The sequence below is a fragment of the Rattus norvegicus genome, chromosome 10, assembly GCF_021556685.1.
Source record: "Rattus norvegicus strain SHRSP/BbbUtx chromosome 10, alternate assembly SHRSP_T2T, whole genome shotgun sequence".
NCBI classification, from domain to species: domain Eukaryota; kingdom Metazoa; phylum Chordata; class Mammalia; order Rodentia; family Muridae; genus Rattus; species Rattus norvegicus.
The window spans coordinates 53,134,166-53,151,367 of record NC_141543.1 but is presented as its reverse complement, the minus strand read 5'-3'; the positions used below and the strand labels follow the sequence as shown (position 1 = coordinate 53,151,367).

The 17,202-nt window shown below is 46.0% G+C and overlaps 1 protein-coding gene across 4 annotated transcripts in view; it reads right to left on the bottom strand.

Moving 5' to 3' along the window:
- Positions 1 to 2,812: 2,812 nt before the first annotated feature.
- Positions 2,813 to 17,202, bottom strand: part of Pigl (phosphatidylinositol glycan anchor biosynthesis, class L) — a 59,252-nt gene continuing 44,862 nt past the window's right edge. The window contains exons 2-6 of one of the 4 annotated variants that reach the window (XM_087569666.1): positions 13,070 to 13,160; positions 7,747 to 7,814; positions 6,922 to 6,953; positions 4,343 to 4,476; positions 2,813 to 3,781 (exon numbers count right to left, since the gene is read on the bottom strand). In XM_087569666.1, the coding sequence (XP_087425792.1) occupies positions 3,683 to 3,781; positions 4,343 to 4,476; positions 6,922 to 6,953; positions 7,747 to 7,814; positions 13,070 to 13,160 (424 nt within the window). In that variant the 3' untranslated portion in view covers positions 2,813 to 3,682. 4 annotated transcript variants of the gene reach the window in all.

Sequence of the window (17,202 nt, the reverse complement as noted above, 5' to 3'; positions counted from 1 at the left end):
TAACTAACTTGGCACAGATGTTTGTGGTTTTCATGATTCACAACTCTGTAACGGGGCAGAGGGTGCTATAGTTCAGCTCCTGAGTCTGTTCTGTGGCCCTGATCCATCAGCAGTGGCCCGACCACAATAATAGTTTGTAAGCATTTGCCTTAAATGCTTGCTAAGATGAATGCTCAAAGATGCAGTCAGCTCCAGAGTCTGTGCTGTTGTTCCTGACCTGTTTCTGCCGTCCAACTCAAATAAAAATCTTGCTTTGCATGGACTCTTGGGCCAGCTTGGGTTGCTTTGGATTTTCAGACCCAACATTGAGACAGGATCTCATTATGTAGCCTTGGTGGCTTGAAAGTCTTAGGTAGACCTGGCTGGCCTTGAACTCACAGATATCCTCCCTGCCTCAGCCTTCCAAGTGCTGGAATTTCAGGTATGCACCGCCGTGCCCTATGCTACTGCAGACTCAGTCTGAACACTGCTGAGAGCATCCTGCTGTGTGAACCAGCTTTGGAGCGTTCATTACTATAAAGTCTCTTTGCTCCTGTGGTGACACCTCCCAGACTGGAATCGGCTCTTCAGCCTTCTCAAGGAAGGAGACTCCATTTGTTTGTATAAGGGGAAAATGATTGGGATATTTTTTGTTTTCTTTTTTTTTTCTTTTTTTTTTTTCCAGAGCTGGGGACTGAACCCAGGGTCTTGTGCTTGCTAGGCAAGCGCTCTACCACTGAGCTAAATCCCCAACCCCTTTTGTTTTCTTTTATGTGAGGGTGAGGATCCATCTCTCCTCCTCACCTGATTGTTTTCCTGAAGGAACCCCTGGAATTTTGACATCTGCTCCAGGACTCAGGGGCTGCTGCCTAGATTGATTATCGCATAGTCTGTCAACTGGCTGTTTGTGTCCCTGGGAAGAACCTTCATTTTGTGGGGGGAAAGGTCTCTCTGTGTAGTCCAAACTGTCCTGAAACTCCAGCTCTGTGAACTTAGATCATCCTACCCTGCCTCCCTAGTGCTCAGAAATTAAAATCTCTGGCCGCCATGCCTGCCTCCAGGGAGGGGCTGCATCTACCGGGAGAAAGACCTGTGTTAGGATAACTTGTAGGAAGGCACTTTCCTCTGGTTGTATGCTTACCCAGGACTACCTTTCACTGGAGCGTACCTTCACTTGCCAATGTCTGTGACTGCCCTGGGGGCTGCAAGAGCCACCGTCTCCCCGGTTCCTGTCCTTTGCTCTCTGAGCACCAAGAAGACATTAGATTCTGAGCTTTGCAGAACCCAGACTGAGCATGTTCAAGGTCATGCTGCCCATTCATGTCCTCTCTGCTGTGATGTCCAGAGTCCTACCTCTAAATTGTGGTGGTGACCTGTATTTGAGTGGACATGGGGTCATGGAGTGTGTGAGCAGTGAAAACTTCCTGCAGACATAGCGAATGAAAACTCACACTAACCAAAATTAACCGGCCCAACTTTTGTGCTGTGTGGCTTCTCTTCAACCTTGTTCTGAACACAAAGATGTGCACTGTGTGTGCACTAGGCATGCCCTCATACCACACAACCCCACATGTGCTGCTGGAATGCCTCAGCCCAGACTACAGACTACCATTCTTTCTCTTTTTTAAAACTGTAATACAAAGTTTTCTGCTCCTGTAGAATCATAGTGGTGTAATTATGGAAAAGCAATACTCTGATCTTTCACATGAACACATCGAATCAGTCTTTGCAGTGTATTGTTGGGATGTTTGACTTTTTTCTCTAGATTTTTATTTACTGTGTATGAGGGTTTGCTTGCATTTATGTATATGTACCATATATGTGGCTGATACCCATCGAGGTAGGAGAGGATATTGGATCCCCTGGAATGGCAGTTATAGGCAGTTGTGAACCACCATGCGGGTGATGAGAACTGAACCCAAGTCCTCTGCCAGAGCAGCGGGAGATCCTAACTGCTGAGCCATCTCTTCAAGCCCTGTCGTGTTTGATTCCAATAATCTCTTTGAAAAGCCGGTGAGTGTGAGTAGCTATGAGACTACAAATGAATGTGGCTTTTTTAGCACCTAGCTTAAATCTGACAGTGAATCTGTAACAGTGAGTTAGCTCAGCAGGTAAAGATGCTTGCCTGTCCCTGGAACAACGCATGCTGGAAGAACAAAACTCCACACACACACACACACACACACACACACACACACACACACACACACGTAAAAAAATTAAATTGCTGTTTGATTTAGTGGCTTGGAATTAGGGCAGAATTTTCATCAATTTTTTTTTAAGATGTATAAATTTTATGTATATGAGTACACTGTTGCTGTCTTCAGACACCAGAAGAGGGCATCTGATCCCATTACAGATGGTTGTGAGCCACCATGTGGTTGCTGTTCCCAGGACCTCTGGAAGAGCAGTCAGTGCTCTTAACCACTGAGCCATCTCTCCAGCCCTTCCATCAACTTCTTATATATTTCTAAACACACTTCTGCCATTTTATACTGTGTCTATGGAAATAGGCAGTCACTACTTAGCCAGAATTTTAATTCTTTATGTAAAATAACCATGTCCATCTCAGCATGCAGAGTCAGCATTCAGTAAGTGGTAAAATTCTATGTATACCAAGGAATTATTTTAAAAGATTTCCTTATGATTTATTATTAGTAAATGCTGGATTTCTATACTCATTTACATACCTGTATATCTGAGGATGTGTAAAACTTTCTCAGGTGAAGTGTGGCCATGGAGACTGTGTGAACAGCCCTGCCCCACAGAAGGAGCTCATGAAGAGAAATCACATCATTAGGTTAAATCAGCAAATAAACAAACCACTAAAATGTTCCTTCCTAGATGTTTATGTAGTATTTATTTTGGAATGAATCTCCTTTAGCCTGAGTTGGTTTTAAACTTGCTGTGTAGTTAAAGATGACCTTGGATTTCTGATCCTCCTGCCTCCAGAACCCAAGTGGCACACACATTTATGCCGTGCTAGAGACCAAACCTAGGCACACGCTCTACCAGCTGGGCTACTGTCACCTCCATCCTCCTCATTCGTGAATAGATAGTAAAACAAATACAAAAGGCACAGAATAATTCTCAAGTCATTGTAAGTCTATGCATCTTTTTAACGTCTAGGATTTGAAAACATTTTTCATAGGTTGTACTGTTGTGTATATCATAAAAAACTCAAAGGATACTGTCAACAAAGTAACAGTCCTCACTTCAAAGAGGATGTGAGGTAGTTTATCCTGGAGTGAAGTATGTGACAGTGCCCAGGACACACATTCAGGTTACCCAGTTTCATGTTCCAATGTGTAAACCTCAGTTCCACGAGGTTTTGTAGCAGCAGGACAACTGAAGTCACACACGGGCATTTCTCGTGCACACAGTGGGAACATCAGGTAGGCAGATCACAGGAAAGCCAGGAGTCTCAGCTGTAGGCCTCAGGTGCTATCTGACTCCTTAGCCTTTTGGTTGTTGGGAACTAGGGAGCTGCTTCTATATTCTCAAGTGTTTACCTAAGGACACCCCAATATAACTTGGTTCTGGACTTGCAGCCTTCTGGGTTGGGGTGACCCATTGTCCATGTGGTTCCTGTTAGGCAGAGGCTGCTTTGCTGGGGTCTCCCTGGTCAAGCAGGTCAGTCAGCCCAGGTCTGGCCAGGGGACTTCCTGCTCTGCTGCTCCGAGGAGCTGACAGCTCTCAGGCCTCAGAGCAACTGCAGCGAGTTGATGCTCATGTATCTCGAGAAGACGGTGTAGAGGTGGCGGAACCAGAGCAGCTGACTGCGGTGGCAGGACATGGCTTTCTGGAAGAGTCAGAGAGGACATGATGGCACTCGCTCTGCAGCCCTTCCCTCTCACCTGCCCCACTGCCAGCGGGGTGTGTGTGTGTGTGTGTGTGTGTGTGTGTGTGTGTGTGTGTGTTTAGATTTATATGAATGATGAATGTCTGGGCTTGAGTGCATGTATATACCTCTTGTGTGTAGTACCCATGGAGGCCAAAAAAGGGTGACAGATCCCTAGAACTGGGGTTACAGATGGTTGTGGGTGCAGGGAATGGAAACCAGATCCTCTGCCAGAGCAGCGACTGCATCTGAGTCCGCTCTCCAGCCCCCTGTCTTCATTTACTGATGATGGTATGTATTTCTAAGTTTCTTAAAATGAGCATGATTATAAATTTTATCATCAGGAAAAAAGCCCAAATCAGTGAAAATGTGTTCAGTCGGGTACAGCTGCAATAACCTAGCATGTGGGGCAGTGTCGGTGCCTGTGGTCAGTGCTCTGCAGGTAGCAGGGCTTTGAGGAGCCAAGGGACCTGAGGCTGGGGTCACAGTGCCAGTGCAGTGTCCAGGAAATGCATGTCTTACCTTGGCCTGTGCCACTTCTTTGCTGGTGAGCACAAAGAGAACACCCTGGGGCGACAGTAGAGTCCAGGGGAGATCCAGGAGGAAGACATACTTCCGAAGCACGTTCACAGACTGGAGAGTAAGTACAGAGCACCCTGGGCAGAGACGGATGGCAGATGGCGTCACTGTGCTGCTCTCAGAGGGATCCAGGTGCCTCCCTGAGCGGTCCCCCTCCTGGGGGCTCAAGGCCGGCAGTTGCTTTTCAGCTGCAGGTGCCTTGTGGCACCGGAGTTGCTCTCTAACCAGTATTCTCCCACTCGGGAGAACTGAGGTGACAGAAGTGCCCCACAGCTGTGACTGTCCTTGCAAGAGGAAGGGGCTGTTAGAGCACGAGGATAGATGATAGACAGGAATTTCTGCGTTGGGAGACGCACAGTCATTCCAGCTCTGCCCTGACACTGGGCGCTGGGGGTGCTGGCTCTCACCTGTAATCCCAGCACTTGGAAGGCAGAGACAGGTGGACTGCCATCAATGTGAGGCCAGCCTCAGCTTCAGAGTGAGACCCCGCTGCTGGGTCTGACATGGCCTTAGTAAGGGCAGAATGACATGGTTCCTGCCCCTGGGACAGAGCCAAGAGGCGTGGTGTCAATGGCTGCTGTGGGCATAAGGGTTGTTTGTATAATAATGTACATATTTTTGCATTACTCTGCTCCTCCTTGTTGAATGTCCTCTGTTAACATTAATGACTCCGCGACATTCAGAGACTGCACTAGTCCAGGAGGCATAGGTGTGGCTAATGTTTCAGCAAAATGGTAAATGCTGGGACCTACTGACTGCCCTGAAGGCTGTGAAAAGAACTCTAAAACCATGATCGAAAATATGTAATTTCTCAACTATGCAAAATATAAGGATGCAATATAAATTGTGTAAGGAGCTTCACAGATCTAAGGAACTGAGGCAGCTGCACTGTGAGCCAACTTGTCAGATACTTAGCAAGGAAGTAAAGAGGTTTAGGTAGTGGTGATCTCAGATCCCACCCAGCTACGTTTTGTTCTTGTTGTTTATGCTTGCAAAGATTCCTGAGTTCAAGGTCAGTCTAGGACAGGGAATTTAGGTTGAGGCCCAGTAGAGGTAGAAATGGTCTTTTCTGCGTGGGTCCCACCCAGCTAGTTTATTCTCTTGTTTAACAGAGGCAAGCAGATCTCTGAATTCTTTTGCAATGTTTAAAAAAAGAGATGTGCTTGCTGTCTTTTAAGAGTCAAAGAGCTGGGCCACAGGAGGCTGATTCATGGGATAATCAAAAGGAAACCTGGGGTAAATGACTGGGTTGATATGTAAAATAAAAGACTGGGCTTAAGATCTGCATGATGTGTGATATCCAGAGAACTTTTTAGAATAGCAAGAGAACTGTCTCCTGCAGAACAGAGAGAGAACTGGCTAAAAATCTCCAGAGAAGGAAAAACAGAGAGAAAGCAGACTGGCAGGCTGTCTTGAGCAGCTCAGACCCAAGATTTGACTTGAGTCTTTTGTTTCATGGGCTCCCAGACATGCCCTCTCTCAAAACCCTTCTACAAGGGAGAGACAAATAGAGGCCAGAGGTGCTCTTGAGGCCTCACTCAGTCTGTGAAGACAGCACTCATCTCCTTGTTTCACTCTCTGAGCTCATGCCACCCCTGTGACACAGGCCAGCCCAGAACTTACCAGAGAAGCAGAGTAGGATGAGTAGTGAATGGCCAGTGGGGTCCGGAGCCTCCCAGGGATTTATAAAGTATTCAAGTTCATCGATCTATCAGGAACCTTCGAGGTACTTACAACCTCATTCATTACATGGGTGACAGGAGGTGAGTTGGACAGACTAACAAATTACTATCAGTGGAAGAGGTACTCCCTGTGAAGAAACTAGATAGGGCACTTGGCAATGGATAGTCTGAAGCCGCCATGTGCATCTGACTGAGTCAGGGAGAGCAGTCCACCTTACAAAACTGCACAGTCTAGGGCCACTGTATAGGTGTCCTTCAGTCCCCAGCAGTACTGTTCTGGGACTACCACAAATATTTCAATCACGGATGCCCAAGTCTTTCACATAAGATGACACAGTATTTATATAGGACCTACCCACATCCTTTGTATACATTAATTCATCCGTAGGTTACTTATAATCTCTAATATGAGTAAATGCTGTGGAAATAGTTTCTGTATTGCATTGTCTAGGACTAATAAGGAGAAAAGAATCTGCACGTTCAGTACAGGTGCCATTTTTTCTCCTTGCATATTTAAAAACATTTTTATTTGTGTATGCACGTGCCTGCACGAGTTTATGTGCACCGCATTTGTACATAGTGTGTCTGACCACCCTGGAACTGGTATTATAAGTTGTTGTAATCTGCCTGATATGGGTACTAGGAACTGAGATCTGCAAAAGCCAGGTCTGCAGCATCTCCCTGAGTAATTTTGATGGTTAAGTCCATAGATACATGGAAATGAATAGATATGGGCTAACAATATCTGCAAATGTCCTTGGTAAGTGTCTTAGAGGGGTAGTGACTGTTGTCAATTTGCAAAAAACAGAAACCTAAAAAACAAAAACAGGCCTTCTTTACCTTCAGGCAGCTTCCCTCCTGAGTGCAGGGCCCTGGAGGATGAAGAGTTCAAGCATTAGATGAGACACCTACTCTTCTGTGGAAACAGAAGGGACCTTCAGAGGAAGGCCTGCATGGCCCACACCCCAACAAGCACACAGACTCCTAGTGGTTTCTATTGTATAAGTCAACATCTAAATCTATAGGATTCCATACCTCTGGCTACTGCTGAAGGGACCAGAGTGGGCATTTCCTTTTTTTTTTTTTTTCCGGAGCTGGGGACTGAACCGAGGTCCTTGTGCTTGCTAGGCAAGCGCTCTACCACTGAGCTAAATCCCCAACCCTATGGTGTCTTTCTTGACTGTGAATGAACCCAATGCAACTGATAATACATAGCTCTATCAGTGGCCTCTGTTGGTCCATGAAGCAAATGATTTTTACAAGAGGGGAGAGGAGTGTGGCCTCTCATCATCCCACAGTCAAAGAATCAGGTTGAACTGACTGGGGAAAAAATGAGAGCAATAATTTCCGGTATCTTTCAAAGGTGCATACAATTAAATGCAAGGCTGGGAGCCATCAGGTCAGGTCTGCCTCCACATGAGCCTCATGGAGGCCCCTCCCTGAAGGGAGAACCAGGATGACATTCATGAAAGCAAAACACCCACACATGTTTTTTAAAAAAGGATGTGGTGCAGTAGGTGAGGAGCAGAGCAGCAGTGACCGTAGGTGACACAGGAGCAGGTTTTCTGGGGCGCAGACAACAGGCAGGAAGTGTATTAACTGTATTAATTGTAACTCTTGAGCAGTGGATGAACCCTTCCCACTTCCATCACCAGAGAAGCATACCTCACAGCTTTGTACAAGGCAATATGGTTGCTGTGACCACTGACTCCTTCTGCATCAAAAGTCACCACCTGTGGGGACAGACCCAGGAGGAAGGGCTCATTCAGAGGTGTTGAATGGCTTCTCCGCTGCCTCAGCCTTCACCATTCCTTTGGGGAAGGAGAGAGCAGAACCCTGAAACTTTTCAAATTTTGTTTTTGTTAGTATTTTTTTTTTTTTTTTTTTTGGTTCTTTTTTTCGGAGCTGGGGACCGAACCCAGGGCCTTGCGCTTGCTAGGCAAGCACTCTACCACTGAGCTAAATCCCCAACCCCTAGTATATTTTTTTAAAGATTTATTTATTTTATGAGTACACTGTGACTCTCTTCAGACACACCAGAAGAGGGCATTGGATCCCATTACAGATGGTTGTGAGCCACCCTGTGGTTGCTGGGAATTGAACTCAGGAAGAGCAGTCAGTGCTCTTAACCACTGAGCCATCTCTCCAGCCCTTGTTTTTTTTAAACTCAGGGTTTCTCTCAGTAACCCTGGCCGTCCTGGACCAGGCTGGCCTCTGGGATTAAAGGTGTGCACCACCACTGCCTAGACTCTGAGCAGTTAGATCTGAGTGTGGTAGCTGTGATTTTGTGGTTCACTCCAGGTCTTAGCAATAGGACAGAGTGGAGACTCGTCTTCCGAATCTTTGGGGGCCAGAGAACTGCAGGAGTTGCTCCCCAGGAGCTACCCATCTTGTTTTTGAGACAGGGTCTCAAACTTGCCTGGAACTTGCTGATCAGGCTAGTCTGGCAGACTAGAGAACCCCAGGGATCTATCTGCCTGCCTGTCTCCCCAGTACTGGGACCATAAACTCACAGCACCATGCCTGGATTTTGGTTTGTTTCCAACATGGGCTGTAGAGATCAAACTCAGTTTTCATGACTCCAAGGCTCAGGACACCTCTGCTGTAGGCTCTGGGTATGGCTCAGTTGGTAGTGCTTGCCCAGCATGCATGAAATCCAGGGCTTTTTCCTCAGCACTGCATCATTTATGTGGTGGTGCAAGCATGTGGTCCTAGTTCCTGGGAGAAAGGCATAAGGAGCAGAAGTCTAGGTCAACCTTGATTCACAGTAAGTCTAAGGCCATCCTGGGATCCACGAGAACCTGTCTCAGTGGATATTTGTTTCTTGTCTGCCTGGTCACTTAGCACTTGTATTTTCTTCCATGGCTGCTACACAGGAATCATTCAAGTAGATACAGCCTGATTTGTTGGTGTTCCCCCCCTCAGGCCATACCACAAGTACAATGTCCTGGATTGCCTCACAGAAGTCTATCTTAGGTTGCCTCTGGTTCCATTTACAAAGATAGCTTTACCTACAAGCTTTGTCTCGGTTCTAACATTTCATTTCTGCACAGATGGATTAAAAAAAAAAGGTTTGACTTGAGGGTGGGGATGGGTTGTTAGGTCTGCCATGTAGCTCAGGCTGGTCTAGAACTCATATGTAGCTGAGGATAACCTGGAACTCCTATTTGCTTCCACTTCCCAAGTACTAGGATTCCATATGTGCCATGGTGCTCAGTTCTGTAGTTTGAATAATAACAGGAATCACAGTGCGGGGCAGAGAGACAGCTCAGTAGGTAAAGCTGCTTGCTGCCCGACGGAGGATCTCAGAAGCCACATGAAGGTGCAAGGAGAAAGGAGTCCTTCCAGTTGTCCTCTGAACCCACAGGCACACGGGTATGTGCGTACCCACATACAGCACAAACACACACAAATAAATAAATAAGCATGAGAAGACCCATGAATGAGAGAATCATAAGAAAACAAGGATTCAGGAAACTAGAGACTGATGGAAAGAGAAGGGCTGTTCCCAGGGACAGAGTGTCCTGGCGGCACAGATGAAGGGGTTAGAACTGGAATTGGGGTAGTCAGGGAAAAGAGTCACTCTTGCTCTATTAGTTTTATGATTCTTATTATTATTCTTTTTTTTCTTTTCTTTTTTTAGGAGCTGGGGACCGAACCCAGGGCCTTGCGCTCTACCACTGAGCTAAATCCCCAACCCCTATTATATATTTGGTTGTGAGCCTAGCCTTTAACGGCTGAGCCATCTCTCCAGCCCCCCAACCCCTATTATTATTATTATGCTTGACATGTCTCCTGTACCCCGGCCTTGCCTTGAACTCTGTGTAGATGAGACTGGCCTTAAGCTCCTGGTCTCTCTCCATCCTTCCCAGGTGACAGATTATAGACCTGTACCAATACACCAGGCGTGGCCTTTCTAGTTATAGGGAATGGCCTTGGCTACTGTGAGAGCCAGGTGTCCATCTTCAGGAACGCCATGGAGCATCAGTGCCAATCCAGGGCATTCCCTAGATAGCTTCATGATGACCAAAAGAAGGGCTTCATGGCTGGGAAAACGGTCCCATTTATCAAAACTGAGAAACACTTTTTCCTTCTTTCTTGGTTTTCCCATTGCAAGGATTCAAACCCAGGGGACTTGTGCATACTAAGCAAGTATTTACTCACTGGGCTAGAACCCCAGCCCTGAAACTCCGAAACTTCTGGCACAGGCCTCCTACCACTCACTGGTCTGAAACTATCATTAGAAAGTATCCTGCAGCTGGGTGCCCTGTTCAGAATATTTCTAGGGCCAGGCATCAGAGCTGGTGACCACCAGCAGACCCTTGACGTGCATCGGTATGAAGCAGAAGACAAGCTGCCCTTAGGGTGGTTGCTGAACTGCCATCTATCCGTGTGAATGACGACTATGGCTGCTTGTAGCCTTTAATAATATGTCTGCTGCCTATGTCCTGTTTCCCCGAAACCTGAGCTGTCACTTCGTGTAGAAGAGGGACTTTGCAAATATTGTTAAAGATTACAAGATGAAGAAGCTATTCTGGATGGGGTGGTGGGCTCAAAGTAATCACGATGGTCCTTAAAAACAGGGGCAGAGGAGAAGGTCACGCGACAAGAAGCAGGATTGCTCTGAAGATGGAGGAAGAAGGAAGAGATGGGACAGGTTGCTTATGCTGTAATCCCTCACTCTGCTGAGAAGTCCCCACCCTGAGCTGCTATACAAGAAACTCAGCCTCTCAATGAGGACCCTGTTCTCCCATGTTCAGGTTGCAAGGGCCAGATCAAGACAGGCCCTGACTGGGGCTGGGGATTTAGCTCAGTGGTAGAGCGCTTACCTAGGAAGCACAAGGCCCTGGGTTCGGTCCCCAGCTCCGAAAAAAAAGAACCAAAAAAAAAAAAAAAAAAAAAAGACAGGCCCTGACTTCCAGGACTGCAATGATGGATTTCCCTACAAATGGAGTGAGCAGTATGGCTAACAGCTCTAATACTCTATGATGAGGGCCAAATTGGATTTAGTCCTGGAGAAGCCACTACCATAAGAAATCAGGGTGCTGAGGCAAAAAAAAAAAAAAAAAAAAAAAAAAGTTCAGTGGCTAAAAGTGTTTACTGCTCTTCCAGAAGACCCAGGTTCTAATCTTACTACCCATAATGCAGCTCACAACACCTGTAACTCTAGTTCCAGTGACCTAGCACCCTTTTCTGGCCTCCATGGGCTTCTGCATACAGAGAGTGCACATAAACTCACATAGGCTCAAGCATACTCATAACAAAAAGGAAAAAAATCTTTAAAAATAGAAGGTTTAGCAGTGGTAGTTGTACACACCTTCAATCCCAGCTCTCAGGAGGCAGGCAGGTGGATCTCTGTGAGTTCGAAGCCACCCTGGTCTACAGAGTGAGTTCCAGGACATCCAGGGCTACACAGAGAAACGCTGTCTCAATGCCACCCTCTCCCACCCCCTGCAAAGGTCTAATGTTCACTCAATGAACGTGTCATTGATAGAAAAGCCCAATCTGCTTCTCCATCAGCATGCTCTATCTTAAAAAGACTCAATCAGATGAATGGACTTTGAATAGTGACATTTTAGCTATTAAAATAGTAATTTTGATTATTTTGAGATTTGGAAAGTAAGCCTTGGCAGCTTTAAAATGGGCTGTTAGGTATGTCCACGCAACCTCTAATCCTAGCACTGGGGAGGCAGAGGTAGGAGGATTTCTGTGTGTTTCAGGCCAGGCTGGTCTACATTGAGAGTTCTAGGACAGCTAAGGCTACAGATTCTGTCAATAGTAAATGAACGAATAGGACAGTCAGGACAGGACAGACAGGACAGGACAAGACAGAATTGACTGTGGCTGAACCCTAACCTGCTAGTTCTAAGAGAGCTGAGATGGCTTTGCCCACCTTTGCGAGTGAACATGAAACTCCATTACTGTTCTAATGGTGACTGAAAAGTTCCTTATAAAGTGAGTATGAATTTATCTTTGTTTAAAAAAAAAAAAAAAACAAGAGGGCTGGAGAGATGGCTCAGTGGTTAAGAGCACCGACTGCTCTTCCTGAGGTCCTGAGTTCAAATCCCAGCAACCACATGGTGGCTCACAACCATCTGTAATGGGATCTGATGCCCTTCTCTTGTGTGTCTGACAGTTAACGTGTACTCACGTAAAATAAATAAATCTTTAAAAAAAAAAAAAACAAGAAATGGAGACTAGCTAGGCATGGGTGCATTCCTTTAATCCCAGCACTCCAGGTTGATCTCTGAGTTTCAAGGCTAAGCTGGTCTACACAGTGAGACCGTGTCACAAATGCAAAGGAGGCTTGGATAGCATAGCTTCAGAACTGGGATGGTAGCTCATGGACAGACCTGGGGCTTATGCACAGAGCTCTGGGTGGGATCCAGAACCCCTATGCCCCTATATGTCTCTGCAGGCCCATAACCCTGGAACTTAGTTATTTTTATTTCATGTGCATTCATGTTTTGCCTGCATGTATGTCTTCATGATGGTGTCAGATCCCTGAAACTGGAGTTATAGGCAGTTATGAGCTGCCATGTGGGTTCTGGGAATTGACCCCAGGTCTTCTGGAAGAGCAGCAGTGCTCTTAACCATTGAGCCATCTCCCTAACACCAGCATGTACAGCTTTCATCTTCAAGAGGAGAATGCTACCCTAACTGTGAAGCTGCTTGGTACTAGAAGTTCTGTATCAGTGAGGGTCTTGTGCAGGTTCCTGAGGTGCTGAATTTCCAGGAGAAAAGTGGGGAGGCAGAACACGGTTTGAAAAACGCTCTTCTCAAGCTTGAGTGCTGAGAACTTGTTCAGTGGAGCATACATACAATGGAGGGAAGTGCGGGGCTGCTCTTCAGTGGGTTTAGCAGAGGGTCTTTAGAGTGGGCTTGGAGCAGAGCTAGGAGTAGGAAGCAGTCATGGGGCAAGTGGCAGAACTTAGTCCTGTGATAGGATGGGACCTCAGGCTTTCTACTGAGAGTGGCATTCCCTTACCAAGTCGGTGGCATTGGCATGTATGTGCTGGAGGATGGTGCTGGCCACATGCTCTGTGTCCCACTGCACTTCTGGATCATCTGGAAACTCCCTGCAAGAGAGAAGCACACTAAAACCCTTTTCAAGGTGGGAATAATCTTTTTTTTGTTCTTTCTTCCTTTCTTTCTTTCTCCCTTTCTCCCTTTCTTTCTCCCTTTCTTTCTCTCTTTCTTTCTTTCTTTCTGTCTGTCTGTCTGTCTGTCTGTCTGTCTGTCTGTCTGTCTTTCTTTTTTATTTGTTTTTGTTTTTTTTTTCAAGACAGGGTTTCTCTGTGTAGCCCTGGCTGTCCTGGAACTTGCTCTGAAGACCAGGTTGACCTTGAACTCAACAGAGATCTACCAGTCTGCCTCCCGAGTGCTGAGATTAAAGGCATGTGCCATCACCACCACCACCACCACCACCTGGGCTGGCATAACCTTCTGAGACCCAGTGGGTGTGTGCCCAGCTTTGTGAGGAATTCTATCAGTGTGGGGAACCCCCATTCCTCATGTGCTCAGATTTCAGGTAAAGACATATGGTTTACAGACATGAAACTACTAGAAACCCATGCTCATCACACATAACACACACAGCTCTCCTTGCTCCTTACCGGGAAGGTTGCCAACACAGCCTTCCTGTGGTGAGGGCCAATAACTGACCTTAGAATTCTGAACCATGGTTTTTCAACAGGAACATGATACAAGTCTCAACACTAAAATTTATGTCTTGGTTTCCTTTGATTCATTGGCCACCTCTATCCAGCTCCCCCAGCTTTCTACAGAGCCTGTTCTGTCAGCACACTCAGATGTTCTGCATGTGAGCTGACAGCCTTCAAGCAGAGGCTGGGCTTAGAGAGTGGAACAAACTGGGTACAAAATCCAGCCTTGCTCCCTCCGTCAGCGTCTGTAAACCTTGCTCTGGTCAAGTGGAATGCTGGGCCGCTTATTAGCTATTTACCCTGTTTTTCTACTTCTTTTGTCTAACTAGCATGTTCCATCCAGCACAAACTGCCCCCTTCTCTCCCCTCAGAGCTACTTTCTCCACTGAGTCTTCTACAAGGAGCGGGGGTCATAAGTAACGTTCAGTGAATACAGTCCCCTACTCTGCCTCCACTGTTTTAAAAGTAAACTTCTTTACCTCCTGGGGTGTGTATATATGTACACCAGTGTGTGTGCGTGCGTGCCTTTACTGCTGAGTCCTGCCTTGATTTTAGATACTGACTTCAAGTTTAGAAGTTTCCCTAAACCACCAACAATTCACTAGAGATACATAAACTACTCACCGACGATTGTTCAATGCATGATTAAGCAAAGGTATAGATTAAAGGCAGCCAAAGAAAGAGAGGCCTAAAGCAGAGTCTAGGCATGCAGATGTTTCCAGATGCAGAGATCCCATTGTGCTTCCTGGGGAGGCAGCATAGGTCAGTCCAGCTTCAATATGTGGCAAGGCATAGGAGCACTGTCAACTGGGTGAGTTCCACCAAGCTTTGGTGTCAGAGTTTTAGTAGTGACTGGCTGACTGCCTATGGTTGATCTCAGCCTCCATATGACTGATATCATATTGCCCAAAGTCTGCACCGAAGCCAAGACTACCAGCTACAACACAGACCATTTCCCAGAAGCCAGGGTAAAGTCAAATTCTTTACTTAGACTATCCTTGTGTAAGTACCTTCACTGTCCCCCTCTATCAACTATGGCCTGCACTATGTCTGTCTAAAGCAAAATATATAAGAATAAAGCTATTTCTTGTATACTTGGTATAATTCAAGTGGGAGGACAATTTATTTAAACAAACAGTAAGAACCCATGCCTCCCCATGTGCAGGGCACTTTCACTAATGCACATCAGTTGGTTACGATGTAACTTTCATCTGGCTAAGCCAAAGGAAGTTATGCTGGCCTCTTGGTGAGAACTTAGAAAGTCAGCACCTTTAAAAATAGAATTTGCCGAGCATGGCAGTACACACCTTTAATACAGTGCTCACGAGGCAGCAACAGGCACATCTCTATGTTTGAGGACAGCCAGGGCTACACAGGGAAACCCTGTCTTAAAACAAAACAAAACAAATCTGACAAACTGGATATGTTGGCACATGCCTGGAATCCTTGAACCTAGGAGGCAGAAACAGGAGGATTTTTGTACAAGTTTGAGGATAGCCTGGTCTACACTGAGTGGACTGACAGGACTCCCAGCAAAACTCTTTCCAAGGAAACAAAACCAAAGGCTGGAACAGTGGCTCTTGACTTTAATCTTAGAAGTTGAGAGGCTGAAGTGGGAGGATTTTCATGACTGTGAGGCCAGCCTAGCTATAATAGTTCCAGGATAGCCTGGGCTACAGAGTAAAACTTTGTCTCAAAACCACTGCCAAAAAACTGATTTGAGTTAAAAAGTGCATGAATTGGGCACAGACTGCAAGTCATCCCAACTTCCTCTCTACAACTCAATGTGAGAAAATATAAAGTAAGAAAAATTCAAGCAAACACACACACACACACACACACACACACACAGAGCTCCTTTTAAACCAAATGAGTTATCCTTTGCAGTTAATGCACTTCTAATTAGTATAAAACCTGGGTCGAGGCATAACCTTTGCCTGATTTCTATCTTCTTTGGTGGAGAAGGAGTTCTGCTTTGGTAACTGCTGGCAGAACGGGTGTGCTGGAGGCAGTCTTTGGACTCTGAAACAGTTGGTGAATGACCTGAGGCCAGTTTTCTTTCTTCCTGATGTCTGGAGTTTACAGATATAATGCTGACTAGAATTATACCAGCCATTCTGGTTCACAGAACGACCAGGTATGAAGACAGATACAACAGAGTGACAAAGGGGACATGGACACTAAGGGCTCTGGGGAGTCAGCACACACTGTCTCAGGTGTGGCGCGGTGACGTCTGCCATTGTCCGGCTTCTGATACCTACAGCGCAGAAGCAACTGTTAACTTGGAGTTGCTTGTGTGTGTTTTGTGTGTCTGTGTGATTGTTAGGGGCACACACATATGACGGAGCATGTACCCATGCATATGCATGATGACTAGAGAGGACATGGGGATCCTGCTCTACCAATCTTTATTCCTTTTTTCATGTGTTTGCTGGGATTTGAACTCAGGCTCTCTGGAAGAGCAGTCAGTGCTCTTAACCATTGAGCCATCTCTCCAGCCCCATTCTTTACTCCTTAGAGACAGGGTTTCTCACTAAACCAAGAGTTAGGTTGGCAGCCAGAAAACCCACCTTTACCCTCTACATTGCTGGGGTTACAGCCATGTGCAGTCATGCTTGCATTTTTTTTTTTTTTTTTTTTTTTTTTTTTTTTGGAGCTGGGGACCGAACCCAGGGCCTTACGCTTGCTAGGCAAGCACTCTACCGCTGAGCTAAATCCCCAACCCCACTTGCATTTTTTTAAAAACATGGATTCTGTGGTTTTGAAATTCAGGAAGCATCTTACCCAATGAGCCATTTCCTAAGCTTTGGATCTAAGTTTTAAAAACTTTCATATGATTAATTATTTAGGTTGTTTCCTTTGTTATTGTGTTAAGATTATAAGAAGCACCCAACACATATAACTCTGTGTGTGGCTCTCAATATTTCCTTGTGAAAAAAAAAAAACAGTGAAATTCAATTTCTGAGTCAAAGCTGAAGTGAGGAGTGTGCGTGTAGACTCATTCTTACAAGAACCTTGTTAAGAGAGTAGGTGAAAGCTGTTGATGAAGGTGGGGAGAGTAATGGGTGGGGGTGCTGAGCTGAGCATTTTACAGGCTGAAAGGAAAAACAAGGAAGCTAACACACATCATGCCTGCTCTAAGTGTATGGTGTGTGTGTGTGTGTGTGTGTGTGTGTGTGTGTGCGTGCGCGCGCGCGCGCGCACGTGTGCATGTTTCTGAGGACTGAATCTAATGCCTGTTAAGGCAAGTGCTCTACTTGTGGGAATTGAACCTGGAAGAGGTTCTTCCTCTGGAAGAGTGGCAGTGCTCTTTACTGCTGAGCTATCTGCCCAGCCCCAGCAGACAGGTATTCTGAAGCAGTTCCCTTGCAGTCCAGACAACATTACTGAGCTTTGAGTTCCTGGAAACTTCCATGACTGAATGCCAGGTGATGCCTTGCACCTTAACATTTTGATT